This window comes from Neoarius graeffei, chromosome 24, assembly GCF_027579695.1.
Source record: "Neoarius graeffei isolate fNeoGra1 chromosome 24, fNeoGra1.pri, whole genome shotgun sequence".
In the NCBI taxonomy this organism is placed as follows: Eukaryota; Metazoa; Chordata; class Actinopteri; order Siluriformes; family Ariidae; genus Neoarius; species Neoarius graeffei.
This window is the reverse complement of record NC_083592.1, coordinates 13808276-13825870: the sequence shown is the minus strand read 5'-3', so window position 1 is coordinate 13825870 and position 17595 is coordinate 13808276. Positions and strand designations below refer to the sequence as shown.

Genomic DNA, 17595 nt, shown 5'->3' with positions numbered 1-17595 from the left:
CGCACAGAAAGGCCCTCACCGGCCACAAGGCTCAAACCCGGACCTTCTTGCTGTGAGGCAACAGCGCTAACCACTACACCACCGTGCCGCCCTTCACATTAGAACAATAATTAAGAATATAGTCTAAACTTCGAGCTTTCCAATGCTGTACTTCTTGTTCATCATGAAAACAAATGCTGGTTCTGTGTTAAAGAGGGTTGAAACCGTATTGTTAAATCAAACCAGTGATTGTGATAATTATTAAGTTTATTAGATGTTTATTTCACTGCTTATCATCATTTTCATATATAATTGTGCAATGTTAGCTTTTTATTTGCTTTTTTCTCTTGCTTTTATTTTTTTCTTTTATGTAAAAAGTGAAGGAAAAAATATGATCTTCAATTGTGTCAATGACAAAAGGATGCTTAAATGAAATGTATGTTATTGAATGATTCATTCATGAGTATCCCCCTGCAGTGACATGAAATCCGTGCTCATGTTTTATCCGAGCACATAAACAACGACATCTATCTCCCTATCACTGAGTGACTGTCAATCCTCTGTGTCTAAAGTTTATTTGCCCTCGGTCTTCTTCAAATCTAACACTTCAGAAGACATGTTTAACCCAGATAGAAAATAAATTAAACAGAGAACTGATTCTCCAGGACAGATTAGTGATAAAGAGACAGAAGGTGAAATTGTTTAATGTGTCTGATGTGACCAGCTCGACTGTGTGACAACTTCTACTTTTTTAATATGGTGGAAATCCTGGTAGGTGCCCGTGCATGAGGTGAGACCGGGGTGCAGGGGGTCGAGTGTAAGGAGGTCTGGGAGAGTATTTGAGACCAGAACCTTGACCCCCACTGTAAATATCCGGCGGCGGAGAAGGAGGAGGAAGATAATAACTCCATCTGCTGCTCTTTCTGCTGTCTCTAGCTGGAGAGAGAGAGAGAGAGAGAGAGAGAGAGAGAGAGAATGTAAAAGATAGTGAGTCATCTGCAGTCTATCAATCTTTTGCAGTCTGTTTTATTAAATGCGTTGTGTTTGAGGCATGTTGTATATTTAAGTTATATTAGTTTATGTAGCTCAAGCTGTACTACACCAAATTAATGACAGGGATGGATGGATCAATAGATGGATCGATAGATGGATGGATGGATGGATGGATGGATCAATAGATGGATGGATGGATGGATCAATAGATGGATGAATGGATCATTTGATAGATAGATAGATAGATAGATAGATAGATAGATAGATAGATAGATAGATAGAGTGCCTTGCAAAAGTATTCATCCCCCTTGGTGTTTGTCCCGTTTTGTCATATTACAAGCTGGAATTAAAATGGATTTTTGGAGGGTTAGCACCATTTGATTTACACAACATGCCTACCACTTTAAAAGGTGCACACTTTTTTTATTATTGTGACACAAACAATAATTAAGATGAAAAAAAAGAAATCTGGAGTGTGTATAGGTATTCACCCCCCCAAAGTCAATACTTTATAGAGCCACCTTTTGCTACAATTACAGCTGCAAGTCTCTTGGGGTATGTCTCTATTAGCTTAGCACATCTAGCCACTAGGATTTTTGCCCATTCCTCAAGGAAAAACTGCTTCAAGTTATGCCACAGATTCTCAATTGGATTGAGGTTTGGGCTTTGATTAGGCCAGGGCTTTTCAAAGTGTGGGGCGCGCCCCCCCAGGGGGCGCCAGAGTTCTTCGGGGGGGGGCGCAACGTGAGGAAAAATGAACCAGAATAAGTTACTATTGCAGACATTTAGCAAACTTCAGCTAGCCTTTACCAGAGACAAAATGGATCGATTTTTAGTACCTAAAGCTACAGTGAGTGAGGAGACAGAGTCTGGGCCAAGCAAAAAAACAGAGCCTCCAGGATGTTGCAATTTGCAACTTCAATGCAAATTCAACCAATCCCCGCGAATTCAGGGCGGTGTTGCAATTATATCCAATCACCGCAACTTTCCCGCAAATTTGACCAATCGTTGGCATCGTCTTGAGGTGACGTCGACAAACTACCTTCCGCCTTACTTCCGTGTATGCATTCAAAAGAAGCAGCATGCGTGCAGTGTTGCCAGATTGGGCAGTTTCAAGTGCATTTTGGCGGGTTTTGAACATATTTTGGGCTGGAAAGCATCAGCAGTATCTGGCAACACTGCATGTGCGAGACAATGTTTATATAGGCTTAAATTCTGTTACTGAGAGTGTGTTATGTTTACAGTGAAGGACTGTGTGCACTTTACATTATTTTTTTTTACTTAATACAAGAAATTAATGGATGCCAACATTTTTGCCAAAATGGTATTTTATTTTCCATTGTTTAGGCAGCTTCAGCATCATACTGTGAGATTCTGTTCAAGTTGTTTTTTTCTTCTATGAAGCCTGAGCCATTTATTTTATTAGTTTATAATTATTGTTTAATTTAGTCTTCAGGAGAGACTGCCTGCACACAGTACTAGTATTAATAGTTTTTTTTCTTACATGAAAGCTGAGGCATTTATATTATATTTTAAGGTAACTTCATGTTGTGCTGTGAGGTTCTGTGCACTTTAACTTTTGAACCAACAGGTGCATTTGGATAAGTAAAGCCTATTTTTCTGCATTTTTGTAGCCCTGGTAATCTTTTATATTGGTAAAGTTGTTTATAGGACCATTTCTCAGTGTCTTTGTTTTTTTAATCAATAGTTTTTCAGTAATAACTTAATATTTAACATATCACTCAATTTTAATCACAAAAAGAGAAAATCGCAACAATTTCTCGCAACTTTCACTTCCTCCCACAATGTAATCGCAACAAAAACCTAAAAAACACTGCAACTTTCATCGCAATTTTTTGGAAAACCCCGCAACATCAGACATTTTAGCCTGCAACAATCACAAAAAAGGCCCGCGGAATCCTGGGGGGGCTGAAAAAAGCAGGAAGTATGACCACGATTATTTAAAGTTTGGATTTTCATGGACTGGATCTGAAGATGCTCCACTGCCACAGTGTGTTGTCTGCCAAGAGGTGCTAGCTAACGATGCTATGAGATGTTTAAAATGTGTAAAATAAGATGTTTTAAAAAGCACAGATGTTTAAAATGTGAAAAAAATAATGTGTACAACAACCATTTTTTAAAAATACAAATGGAACATTAAGTATAGCAACAACAAAAATTGTAAGGGGGCGCTGTTGTTTATTTGCTCTCCTGGGGGGGGCTGACTCTCCCACACTTTGAAAACCCCTGGATTAGGCCATTCCAAGACATTTAAATGTTTTCCTTTAAACCACTCCAGCGTAGCTTTAGCAGTATGTTTAGGGTCATTGTCCTGCTGGAATGTGAACCTTCATCCCAGTCTCAAACCTTGGCTGAATCAAAAAGGTTTTCCTCCAGAATTGCCCTGTATTTAGTGTCATCCATCTTTCCTTCAGTCCTGACCAGCTTTCCTGTCCCTGCAGATGAAAAACATCCCCACAGCATGATGCTGCCACCACCATGCTTCATTGTAGGGATCAGGGCTTTACATTAGCACCCGCCAAATGCGGGTAAAATTCAGCTTTGGCGGGTAATGACTTTAGTCCCACTAGCCACTTTGGCGGGTGGTTTATTCTGTGGTATGACAATATATTTTAATTGTAGTTTTCTCTGAAGGCATCTGATATAATAAATGCATTGCTATGTGATATTACGTGCCTACAACTCCCATGAGCACCTGCATAAACATTCTGACAACATGTTAGAATTATTTAGAACGTTCGTTAACGGCTCAGATAAAATCAATGATAAGTATGGTCACCTGCAGTTAATGAATGAAGCAACAAAGTTGCTGACGACTGACAAGCGCACTATGTGGCGGCATATAGCTGGAGTTTCAAACCCTGCTGCTCAGGGAAAAAGGGGCAGAGATGAGCAGGGCTGGAGCAGCATTTTAAAATCACCGAGGTCCGTGATGCGCAAAGCGTGCACCGAAAAATGTTCGACATATTTAAATGAGAGGGGTGAATTACACATCACACAAGAGATCTATTCCTGAAATTACTTTTAATGGTGTTTGAACTGAATATCATCAGTTTTGAAAAAAAAATGATGTATGTGGCAAGAGTAAGAATAATTTAAGCTTGTTTAATGGTTTGATCTGGCCCAAGCAATGAGGACAAAAGATACCTTAACCACGTAGCCTATGTAACAAAGATACATTAACAATCTGGCATCCGTTACACCTACACAAAAAAAAAAACAAAAATTCTGGGAAAAAATCAGTATACACCACCATGTTTTAGGCAAAGTTATCCAAGGCAAACATAAGTTTAAACTTTCCACTCTATTGCTTTGGCTTATCGAATGATTTATTTTAAAATCTCCAACAAGGTAGGCTACAACTGCACTGCTTCGAAAATGTAAATTTAACAGCTTCATGAAAGTGCACTGATGGTTACCATGGAAACCCTGTGTCTCCTGCACTGTGTTCCTCCCCCGAGTCGCGCACTAATTCATTTTCGTGTTCTTGGTCTCAGAGCCACATGCACGAAACAGACACAGAAGACAGAATCAACGGTTAACATAATTAACAATGCACTTTTTACGGAGACGTTTTAATGTTCTTTATTTTTTTATCCAGTTGAATATTTAGCATACAAATGTATTTTCAGCTCTTAAAAATGACCGAGGTCTGGACCGCGGGGGCCTCAGAGCTAGCTGAGGCCATGGACATGAACAAGACACTAATAGGAAGATAAGACAGTTCAATGACAAATGGAAGTTCGGGTGAGATTGGCTAGTCCATATCAAAACCGAAAATACCATGTACTGCGAAGACTGTGGAAAGTCTGGCAAAGACAGGCACCAGTAATTTTAAACTCGAAACTATAAAAGGACCACAAAAAGTCAAATGCACACATCGGTACTATAACATCAAAACCGGCGAAGACGGCTGGTTCACTACAGGACAGCATTGCTTTCAAGTCCCTGGCTGTCATGAAGTCGGCTGAGCTGGAGAGGATGGAGCTGCTGTTTAGAAATGTTCACGCGATTGTAAAGAAGTTGATCTCGCCCCAGCTATCAACTTATGGCATGCTGGAAGCCTCAGGTCACGAAGACCATTTTTCATGGACCATTCAGACTCATCTGATGATTAGATTAGATTAGATTAGATTAGATTAGATTAGATTAGATTAGATTAGATTAGATAAAACTTTATTGATCCCTTTGGGCAGGTTCCCTCAGGAAATTAAGAAAACACAAGCAAGGGGGCAGTTACTGTTTTGGAAAATGTGGATATTGATCCCACCACTTGAGCTAATTACCCTGAATGTAATAAGGGCATTTAATGTCTCTCTCTACACATGTTCACACACACATATGCACACTATTAATAGATAATACATAATATGCATAATAATACTTGATAATACACAATACTTGCATATCAAAACATCAAATGTTTTTCAATGATAAAAGTTTTGAATTGGACTTTTAATATTAGAATCAGTTCAGTTGTACTGAATGTTATTTTTCATATTATACAATATTTCATATTGTAGGGGGCTTGAATTTGAGTTCAATAAACAGAATACTCTGTTGATATTTTTGTCTGAATTGGTTGCATGTTTTCATAGAGGGAGCTACCTTAACAGCACTGAATACTTGAGTGCTACTGTAGAGATACATTATATGCTGCCATTCATAATTAAATCTAGATCTTCCGAACTTTAACATATCATGGTGAAGAAAAAACTGCGATTTCCTGGCAACAAAATTCTTTGGTAGACCATCGATCTGACAATGTCAATGTGCAGTGGGCCTCCTTTCGTGGACACGGGTGTGGCTAAAGAGACCAATTCTGGAGGCACACACTCGTGGGCAGTAAGGGCATTGGAACGTGGCTGCTGCAGGAAGGGAAGATGTTGAGGCCTTTCTTCTTTCTCTTGCTTGGATGATGTAGTCACAGCGACTGCTTTCAAAGTTGTCCTGGGCCTGCCGGATTTGACTACGCCATGCTAGTCTGTCTTGTGCACAAGCCTCAAGGTCTTTTGCAGGTATGCCGACATGTTTCAGGCTGTCTTTGATGCAGTCTTTGTACTGTTTTCTCGGTCGGCCCCTGGGTCTGTGGCCCTGCCTCAGCTCTCCATAGAGTAGGTAGTGAGGCAGTCTGTAAGGCTCCATGTGAATGACGTGACCAGTCCAGTGGAGTTGAGCCTTCAAGACCATAGCTTCTATGCTAACTAGATCTGCTGTGTCCAGGACTTTGAGGTTCGTCACTCGATCTTGCCACTTGATGCCCATGATCGACCGTAGGGATCTCATGTGAAAATGTTCAAGCTGTTGATTTGTTTCCTGTACAGCATCCAGGTCTCACAGCCGTAGAGTAGACTTGTGATCACGACAGCTTTGTACACTTTGATTTTTGTCTCGAGCCTGATGCTTTTGTGACTCATCACACGAGATCAAAGGCGACCAAGAGCCTGACTGGCTTTACTGATCCTGGCAGAGATTTTCTTGTTGATGGAGCCGTCACTGGATATAATGCTCCCGAGGTATTTGAAGTTCTCAACGTTCTTCAGTGCAGTACCTCCAATAGAGATGGTGGGGGGAGGGTGCACAGCAGGGCCTGGGGATGGTTGGAAGAGGACTTCTGTTTTTCCTAGGCTGCTTGTCAGGCCGAAGAGTTGGGAGGCTTCCGCAAACTTGCTGACGATGAACTGGAGGTCCGCTTCTGTGTGTGCCATCAGTGCACAGTCATCGGCAAACAATGCATCTGTCACAAGTCTCACCATTGTTCAGGTCTTAGCGTTCAGCCGGCGCAGGTCAAACAGAGAGCCGTCTAACCTGTACTTAATGTAGATGCCTCTATCGAGATCTCTGAGGGCATGGTTCAGCACGCATGTGAAGAACAGGTTAAACAGGACCGGGGCAAGGACACAGCCCTGTTTGACACAGTTTGAAATCTCAAAGGGAGCAGAAATGTCACCCCCAGCAAGTACAGTGCTAACCATGTCGTCGTGGAAGAGGCGGATGATGGTAGTGAATTTCCTTGGGCAGCCAAGCTTGGCGAGGATGACCCACAGCGCTTCTCTGTTCACCGTATCAAAGGCCTTCGTAAGGTCTATGTAGGTACAGTCCCTTTAAGAAACTACATTTCCCATCAGCCAACTTCCGCGTTGACCTACGTCACGCTGGGTGGGATCACCAACATCACTTCCTCCCTGAAGGCATAAGTAACAGAACAACGCTTCCGTCTCTCTCTCTCATCTTGGATGTCAAGCCATCTGGACACAAAGAGATACCCCGCACCAGAAAACCCAAGAAAGGACATCTTTCTCCCGAGAATATGATTCAACATGGTTTTTGTTTACCCTTTGCCACGGTAGAACCACTTAAATCGTGCTATCTCTCTCTCGGTTGAGCTACAGCCGGTTTGTTTGTCTATTATCAAGTACGTACAAAACTGCAGCCAAGCAGTTAATTTAAAAAGTTAGAAGTGACCGGATCCTTCTAATTTTAAAGCACTTTGCACATTGTCTGATCAGAGAATTTCTTTTCATCACAAGCGACCACGCGTCGGACCAAGAAATCCTCTGCCTTCCACGAAAGTGACTCACGTGCTTCACAATGGTGAAACTCCAAAAGTCTCGGAACATATCTCCATAATCTTGCTATAAGCGAGATACTGAAGTAAGACTGGCAAATTTTGGGCAAAACCTAGTCTTAGGAATTAGCTTTTATGAAGCAGTGTGAATTTAAACTCAGGAACGGTTTAATTGTGTACACTGTAAACACTTAGGATGTTGAATTGATGATTGTTCTATTTTGTTTTGACCTCTCAATTGTTTAATAGATAGATTTTGCATGCCCCCTTTTCCTTTCTAACACTTTAATTTCATTATTTACACATATTTTGACCTCATCAAGATTTCAGTGAATTTGATAATGTTATAAAGCTAGTGGGTTAGCTGTTACGGCTAATTCCATTGTCTTAGCTAGCAATACAAGGCTAATCTTTGTCTCCACACGTGGCCACAGGCCTCACAAACACACCTTAGCTAGCATTCCTTTGTCTTAGTTAGCTACCAAAGCTAATTTTTCTTGTTTTACTTAGAAACACGTGGTCACAAGGCCTCACACACATAAACACGTCTCAGTTAGCTACCAAAGCTAATTTTCCTTGTTTTACTTAGAAACACGTGGTCACAAGGCCTCACACACACAAACACGTCTCAGTTAGCTACCAAAGCTAATTTTCCTTGTTTTACTTAGAAACACGTGGTCACAAGGCCTACACCACGTGGACACACATGTGGAGTTAGCTACCAGAGCTAATTCTTTTGTTTCCACTTAGAAACACATGGTCATGACCACACACACCTCAGATAACACACACACACACACACACACACCTCAGATAAGATTCCAATCACTCTCACACACACATACACACCGTTGATGCTTGCTTATATGTATATATCTGCTGACATTATTCATTTTTATCTTTCTTATAATAAATTCAATTAATTATTGAAACTGTGTGTTTATTGTTGTACCAATATTTTTGAAGTACCCAATCTCAAAGAATTCCAAGGTGCATATGAGTTGTGTAATACGGTAAGTGATCATAATAATTTGGAATATACCATAATTTAGCTGTTTGGTAATTTATTATTAAGCACCAAAAATTAATGGTATTAATTAATGAGACTGATTCAATGAGTGATTTAATGGTTCAATGAGACTAATTTAATGAGATTAATTAATGAGACTGATTTAATGAGATTGATCACTTAATCACCAATTGCACCTACAGTCTATGAAGACTGCGTAAAGATCCATCCGCTGCTCGATGCACTTTTCCTGGACCTGTCTCACCGAGAAGATCATGTCGATGGTGCTGCGGCCTCGTCTGAAGCCACACTGGGACTCTAGCAGTGACGGTTCTGAGACAGCACTGACAAGGCGGTTCAGGATGACCCTGGCGAGTATCTTCCCAGTGATAGAGAGGAGGGAGATGCCGCGGTAATTGCCACAGTCAGATTTGCTGCCCTTGTTCTTGAATAAAGAGACAACAATGGCATTTCAAAAGTCCTGTGGCATGGATTCTTCTTCCCAAATGCTGCAAAGTATCTCGTGGAGTGTATCCAGGGCCAATGGGCCAGCTGCCTTGTATATCTCGACTGGGATGCCGTCCATGCCTGGCGCCTTACCCGAGTTCGTCTGCTTCACTGCAGTGGTGACTTCTTCAAGGGTGGGTGGCAGGTCAAGTTCCTCAAGCGCTGGCTTCTCTGGGATTATGTTCAAAGCTGTAGGGTCAACTGTGGATGGTCTGTTGAGGAGGGTGAAGAAATGTTCCCTCCAGCGTTGTGTAAGGCTGTCCTTATCTTTCAGCAAGGTCTGACCATCTGCCGACAGTAGTGGGGTTGTGCTGGGTCTCTGTGGTCCATACACAGCCTTGAGCTCACTGTAAAACTCCTTAGAGTAATTCAGGTCAGTGTAAAGTTGAACCTTTTCAGCTTTTCTGTCCCACCAGCTGTCTTGCATTGCGCGCAGTTCTCTCTGGGCTTTGCTTTGGAGGTGCTTGAAGCTTTCTTTCTTGGAGATGGAAGATGGGTCATTCTGCCAGATGATGTAGGCATTGTGCTTCTCCTCTAAGAGTTTGTTGATTTCAGCATTGTTCTCATCAAACCAGTCCTGATGGACACACCTCTGCAGACCTAGAGTGGCTTTGGCTGACTCTGTCACCATGTGCTTGAACTGGTTCCATTGTTCTATTGGGTCACCAGTCAACGGTCCTTGAGCAGTCAGAGCGTCATCTAGGTGGGATTGAAATTTCTCTCTTGTGGAAGGGTTCAGTAGCTTTGTGAGGTTGAATTTTGGGCGAGCAGTTTTGGGCTTCTTGCGATGATAGCCCTCACCAGCCTATGGTCAGTCCAACACTCCGCTCCTCGCATGGCTCTTGTGATCATCACGTCCCATGTATCCTGCCGCCGGACAATGACATAGTCTATGAGATGCCATTGTTTGGACCTTGGATGCATCCATGTGGTCTTGTACTTGTTGGCCAGTCTAAAGAGGGTGTTGGTGATGGTGAGACCATTCTCAGCACACATAGTCAGGAGCAGCAGCCCGTTGCTGTTCATCTTGCCAACTCCCTGGGGGCCTAAAACTCCTTCCCAGCTCTGGTGATCTGTCCCAACTCTTGCACTGAAGTCCCCTAGGACTACTAGCTTGTCACTTGCAGGAGTTGACTTCAAGAGGGAGTCCAAGGCTTCATAGAAATTCTCCTTGTCCTCGTCACTGCATGTGAGCGTGGGGGCATAGGCACTAATGATGGTAACGTGCCTTGAGCAACTGACAGGGAAGCGGATTTTCATCAGCCGTTCATTGATGCTGGTGGGGAGATCAGGGAGTTGGCGTAGCAAGGTGTTACGAATAGCGAATCCAACTCCATGTTGTCTGTCTTCAGCTTCTGCCTTTCCTTTCCAGAAGAAGGTGTAGACCCCATCTGGTTCGCAGATTGCTCCTTCTTCAGCAGAGCGGGTTTCACTGAGCGCGGCGATATTGATCCTGTATCGTGCCAATTCTCTAGCTACCAGGGCAGTTCTTCTGTGAGGCCTTGCTGTGTTCTCTCTGTCTAGCAGGGTGCGCACGTTCCAAGTGCCGAGGATAATTTTCTTTGTTTTTTCTTTTCGACTGCTAAGAGGGTTAACTGCCAGCCACGGCATGCTGGCCAGTTAGTGAATTAGGGCAGGCAATGTTTAGGCCACCTTTTCTAGGCCCCTCCCTTGCTAGGGTGAGCAGTGCTGTCCTAAAAAGGGCTGCTCAGTCACCAGGGATGCTGCCGAACTCCACTGCTGCCCCAGGTACAATGAAGGATGACCATCTGTCCCAGGCCACCTACGTGCAGGTTTGAGGCTACGACTGCCAGTAGTAACCTCTACCTGTCGCTTCGCCCCGCTCCCGTCACCGCAGGACTTTCAGGAGAAGTTGAGAGGAAGGAATTGAGGAAAGGAAGGGGGATCTGCACATAACCTGTGCGTGAGTTGGATTTTGGTGGGGAAGCTGTTGCATGGGAACAACCCCACCCTCTCGGCCGCAGAAGCCAGGGTCCAGTGGCACAAGGGAATGTTACAACTGGGGGCCTCCTTGGCTGCAGTGGATGACCAGGACTTCTTTGGGTGCCACGTCCATGCTCTAGGCATTCCACAATGCTTGCTGCCACCGCCTTCACAACCGTTGGCTCTACAGGAGATCTCTTCCGTTCGTTCTGCCGGGAGTCAGTCTCCGCATACAGTGGGGCTGACACCACCCAATTCTAATTCACCGAGGGTTTGGAACCCATCGGCTACCCTCACCTGGTTTAGCAAGCCCGCCAAGGCCAGTGCCCAGGGTGTGGCCGCTGTTGCATGCGACAGCTACGTGGAGCCACAGGTGAGAGCTGAGTGTCAGGTGAGGACCAGTAACAGACGAGCTGTCCTGACAAGGACATGGCGAGCCCTCCTGCTAAAGGTACTACCTCTTCCTGGACACCCCATACACCCCCGCAACAAAATTGTGGCTAGTGAAAAGGCTGAATAGCTAGTGACTCAGGAAAACCACTAGCCACAGTGGCCGGTGAGCAAAAAAGTTAATGTAAAGCCCTGGTAAAGATGGTGTTCTCAGAGTGTTGGGTTTGCACCACACATGGCATTTCCCATGATAGACAAAAAATTCAATTTTTGTCTCATTTGACCAAAGAATCTTCTTCCATGTGTTTGGGGAGTCTGCCACATGCTGTTGGGCAAATTCCAAACGTGTTTTCTTAAGCAATGGCTTTTTTCTGGCCACTCTTCCATAAAGCCCCGCTCTGTGGAGTGTATGGCTTAAAGTGGTCCTATGGACAGACACTCCTATCTCCACTGTGGATCTTTGCAGCTCCTTCAGTGTTAACTTTGGTGTCTTTGTTACATTTCTGATTAATGCCCTCCTTGCCCGGTCTGTGAGTTTTGGTGTGTGGCCTTCTCTTGTCAGGTTTGTAGTGGTGCCATATTCTTTCCATTTTGCTATAATGGATTTAATGGTGCTCCCTGGGATATTCAAAGTTTGGGATATTTTTTATGACCCAATCCTGATCTATACTTCTCCACAACTTTGTCTCTGACCTGTTTGGAGGACTCCTTGGTTCTCATGTTACTTGCTTAGTAGTTTTGCAGAGTCAGGGTCCTTCCTTGAACTGGTTGATTTATACAGACATCATGTGACAGATCATGTGACACTTTGAGTGCACACAGGTAGATCTTAATCAAGTAATTATGTGACTTATGATGTGAACTGGTTGGATCAGCTCTTATTTAGGCGTTTCATATGAAAATGGGTGAATACCTTTCTGTTTCTGATTTCTGTTTTTTCATCTTAATTATTGTTTGTGTCACAATAAAACAACAATGTGCACCTTTAAAGTGGTAGGCATGTTGTGTAATTCAAATGGTGCTAACCCTCCAAAAATCCTCTTTAATACCAGCTTGTAATGCGACAAAACAGGACAAACACCAAGGGGATGAATACTTTTCCAAGGCACTGTAGATGGATGGATGGATGGATGGATGGATCAATAGATGGATGGATCAATCAATCGATCAATAGATTGATCAATCCAATGGCAGGCTTGTCGTACTCGAGTCCAGGACTCAGACTGAAGTCCAACTTGTGCCCTAATTTTGAGGACTTGTGACTTGGACTTGAGCACTGATGACTCGGACTTGGACTCGTGTATTAACTGCATTTGGACTCGTAAATTGCAGATGAAGACTGATTTTTTCTTGATTTTTGTAACATGCCATAATAATTTGGTGTAAGACATTTATATCTATATTAATTTTTATACTAATTTCGTGCAAGAGAATGCAAATTCACCTGTTCATACGTCATGTTGAGGAACAAACTAACGTTAATGGTGCTAAAATGCCTGGAGAAAACGCCCCTAGGATTGTCCACTTTGCTTATACAGACTTCTTGTGCAGTGGGAAAAAAATGCACTGCTATGTGTTCCATACGGAGAAGAACTATCAAGGAGACAATGGGGACAACCTCAAACTTCAATCGTCATTTGGCAAGACTCCACCCAGAGAAGTAAGTAACACGTTATGTTCATTGTTCTGTTGATCGAGGGGCTCGCTTGCTGAGCAATGAACTAGCTAGTGTTAACCCTCTCTCATATTATTTGCCCTGTTGATAGTGGGCGGGGCTTGCTGAGCGATGAACAAGCTTTTTATCTGTAGCCTATTCACTAAATGGGGCAGCTGAGCAGTAATGTTAGCCCAGTGGCAGCTGGTAGTCTTTCAAACAGGGGAGGCTGGTTGGTTACGATATTTCCAGATTTTAAAAGAAAAAAGAAAAAACATCAATTTTGCCCATACTCTTGCCTCTGATCTGGTTGATTGTTGGCAGGGTCACAAACTGTGAAATAACAGGTTCTTTTGGCTCATTAGCCTACTATCCAATATACATGATGGTGGTGTTGGGGGGGTATATTTTAACACTTTATATTTTAAAATTGTGGCATGTTGTTTAAAAATTGATCATTATTGAAAGCAGCTCTTTGTCAGGAACCTCAGCAGTAACAGCAGAGTGTTCTGGAATAGGCACAAGCACTGACCTTGGGGAGCCAAACATAGAGCTAGGCAGAGGTGGAAAAACCCGGGTGCAGAAAGTAAAAACCCTGCCACATTTTTGCTCCAGCCAATTCAATGAACCAGCTGATCCTAATTACCACATCCCCTAAGCCAGGTTGATGAGCTAATTGGTGAAATCACCTGTGTTGAGAGCACAGGCAGAAGGAAAACCTAAGCAGGACTTTTACTTTGTCAATCCAGTTTTTCTACCTCTGGAGCTGGGTGCCACACATTTCATTCAATGACACTTTCCCTATATTTTACTTATTTTGACTGAGAAATGTTTTATTGACAATTTTGATAACCCTTCACTTTTAATCCAGGTCTGTAGTGTGAAATGTTCTCGGCTGTGTTTTTGTTTAAAAATGTTTTCCAAATTGTAGCTGTGTTTAATTCATATCCAGAAAAATATATATTCCAATATAATATACTCAGCATAAACATTTTAAATAGATTCTATATTTTTGGTCCATCCATGACATATTACTAAAGTAGCCTATTTACTGTTGTTGATGTGGGTCACTTGCTGTTAGCCAATTCACTTTCTTGTACCAGGAGAGCTGAAAGGAACGAGTATTATTCCCTACCTTTTTCACCAAGTCAATTTGAGGCGTTGGTCTACCCTGCTCTTTAATTTTTATTTTTTCCTCGAAAGGAAGACTGGCAAATGGCTTCGCCAAAATTAAATCAGCAATGCTTGGCATCCGTGCACAGCTTTCTTGCTAGCTGACTAGCCCCCTCAAGTTCAAGTTGTCACTCAAATAAACAAAATTTCTGGAACTAAGATAGCAAACTTGACAACACTATATTTACACTTTATTTACAATGAAAATATATACAAACTAAAAAAGCTGGTAGAAACCATAAGTAATGAATGAAATCGAAATGTAAGCTGATCTCTTACAATACACCACAGCACTTGTGAATCCGCATGGGACTGAACTGAGATTCATCGCTGCCTGTCTATATTTGAAACGAGCTGTCAATCAAAGAAAATATCCGGCCGCTTTCACCAATCACCAGTCTCCTCGTGGAAAGCTTTGCCATGTCCCTCCCACTATGAGGCTGGGAGTCCGTGGGCAGGCATTTTCGCAGTATTTGTCCAATAACCGTCTTGCATTTTGATATTGAAAAGCGCATAGCTCCCAAATGCCATTGAAGTCCACTGAGGCTGGGAGTCCGTGGGAGTCCATGGGCGGGCGTTTTTGCAGTATTTGTCCAATAACTGTCTTGCATTTTGAGATTGAAAAGCGCATAGCTCCCAAATGCCATTGAAGTCCACTGAGGCTGGGCTGCATCGCGCTGTCACGGGGGAAAAACTCACGCACACATTAGGCGAACTGGGGAAAGTTATAACGGAATGATTTCGCACTGTAGTTGGGTTGAGCACATATATTTCTATGATTCTGGATCTGAAATAGCAATGTTATAAGGTCGGCTATAACATAAGCCTAGCGCAATTCATCCTACACGATGTTCGTCATTTTTAGAGGAGGCTGAGCCTCCCTCGTTGTCTTAGAGCAATCGCCCGTGTGTTAGTCCAACACAGTAGCAGAGACAGTTTCAAATAAAGACAGCAACAGCCACTGTCAAAGGTTGGAGTCTTGTTCTTGGACTCAACTCGGACTTGACTTGAATCAATAGTGGACTCGACTTGAAATTTTCTTTCATGACTTGGACTTGACTTGGATTTGAACACTGGGGACTCGAGACTGAACTTGGACTTGAGGTTTAGTGACTCGACTACAACACTGATAGATGGATGGATCAATCGATGGATGGATGGATCGATCGATCAATGAATGGATGGATGGATAGGCTACTGCCCAGAACTCTAGCAAAAAGCTCACAATCACTGTCCATGCCATTTAAAACTGTAGTGTGCACTAACAATAACGCAACCCATACACTCACCTTTCCCAGACACACTGTTGTTGCTCTGCTTGTCCTGTTGTTCTGTGGCAGCCATGCTTTCAGCCAACTTCATATATTCCGCCTTCTCCTTTGCTACAAGTTTGCTCCTCCTTCTACTCTCCTTACATTGCTGGGGATTTTTTTGTTTAAAAAAATACAGCATAGAACATAGAGCATTGTTATTCCTTTAAATAGTAATGCATCATGCAATTTCCTTTAGTACGAATACAGATAGTAGTACATTTTTCTGTGGTGTCATATAAATTAAATCCAGTATTTTACACTAAGTGCAGTAAACAAAACTATAGCATGAGTGAACAAAACAATGCTAATCACCAGGCATGTAAAAAGATATTGTTCAATTCTAAATCACGATACAAATATATGACGATTTGAATCCATCCATCCATTATCTGTAGTCGCTTATCCTGTTCTACAGGGTCGCAGGCAAGCTGGAGCCTATCCCAGGTGACTATGAGCGAGAGGCGGGGTACACCCTGGACAAGTCGCCAGGTTATCGCAGGGCTGACACATAGACACAGGCAACCATTCACACTCACATTCACACCTACGGTCAATTTAGAGCCACCAATTAGCCTAACCTGCATGTCTTTGGACTGTGGGAGAAACTGGAGCACCTGGAGGAAACTCACGTGGACACAAGGAGAACATGCAAAATCCACGATTTGAATCAATGAAATAAAAAAATTAATTGAAATTATTATCATCGGGGTGGCACAGTGGTGTAGTGGTTAGCGGTGTCACCTCACAGCAAGAAGGTCCGGGTTTGAGCCAGGTGGCCGGCGAGGGCTTTTCTGTGCGGAGTTTGCATGTTCTCCATGTCCGCGTGGGTTTCCTCTGGGTGCTCCGGTTTCCCCCACAGTCCAAAGACATGCAGGTTAGGTTAACTGGTGACTCTAAATTGACCGTAGGTGTGAGTGTGAATGGTTGTCTGTGTCTATGTGTCAGCCCTGTGATGACCTGGCGACTTGTCCAGGGTGTACCCCGCCTTTCGCCCGTAGTCAACTGGGATAGGCTCCAGCTTGCCTGCGACCCTGTAGAAGGATAAAGCAGCTAGAGATAATGAGATGAGATGAGATATTACCATCAGGTTGTGTAATTGCTTTGTTTTCCTCAGTGTAATTACATTGTTTAGACAGCAGAACGTACAATAATGTACAAGAGCAGGAATACATATGATTTCAGTGTAGGCAGAAGTAACACAGCTCTAATGCTGCAAAAACACAAAAAAACAGATCTAGAATGGGAAAGAGCTATTGGGCAACTGACTCTATAAATAGATTTAACAAGAAATCAAAGCTTTCTACAAAAATTGGATCTTTTTTCAGACTGCTGAAAGATGCAGTAGTAGTATGAAATAGTAGTAAGAAAAATGACATGTAGTCATTAAGGAAAGGCTTATATGTTATTAACTTTTAAACATTTTTAATAAAAGGAATATTTTAATAAACACGCTATTATATTTTACTCCAACATCTACAAATGTGGGTAAATAATTACTGTTGGTGATTAAGAAAATGAAATATTATTTTATTTCACAAAAGGAATATTTAAATTGATAAAGAATAGGAAAATAAATGTTGCCACAATATTTTGGTAATAAAATTTTCTTCATTTAATTTTTTCAAAAATATCATGGGAAAATTGAATCATGAACCCAATATCGTGAATCGAATCATGAATTTAGATTAATCATTACATGCCGAGTAATTGATATGTTGAATGCTGTTCAGTCATTTGGATTGGATCAATCTGATTAAAGGGACATTATAAAAATACACTCAAATGATTGTATGAGTTCAGTATTAACTGATTATTTGCATAAAAATCAGGGATCTTTCAACTTACAGCCTGCAGTTTCTTTTTCAGATCAGTGTTGACCTGCTTGTATGTTTTAGATGTGGCATGGAGGTAATAAATCGTGAGGCTAAAACAAAAAGAGAAAAAAATAAGTACTGAATGTTTTAAGGATATTACAATTGTATATACCATTGATTGATTGATTGATTGATTGCTTTATTCCAAACAGTAAAGAAGATATAAAAAC

General features: G+C 42.2%; 1 protein-coding gene across 1 annotated transcript in view; it reads right to left on the bottom strand.

Annotated features, from left to right (window-relative positions):
• Positions 1–730: 730 nt before the first annotated feature.
• The window catches only part of LOC132872895 (transmembrane channel-like protein 1), a 72183-nt gene continuing 55318 nt past the window's right edge, over positions 731–17595 (bottom strand). The window contains exons 18-20 of the mRNA XM_060908011.1: positions 17397–17475; positions 15528–15657; positions 731–909 (exon numbers count right to left, since the gene is read on the bottom strand). Coding sequence (XP_060763994.1) covers positions 731–909; positions 15528–15657; positions 17397–17475 — 388 coding nt within the window. The remainder of the gene's footprint in view (positions 910–15527; positions 15658–17396; positions 17476–17595) is intronic.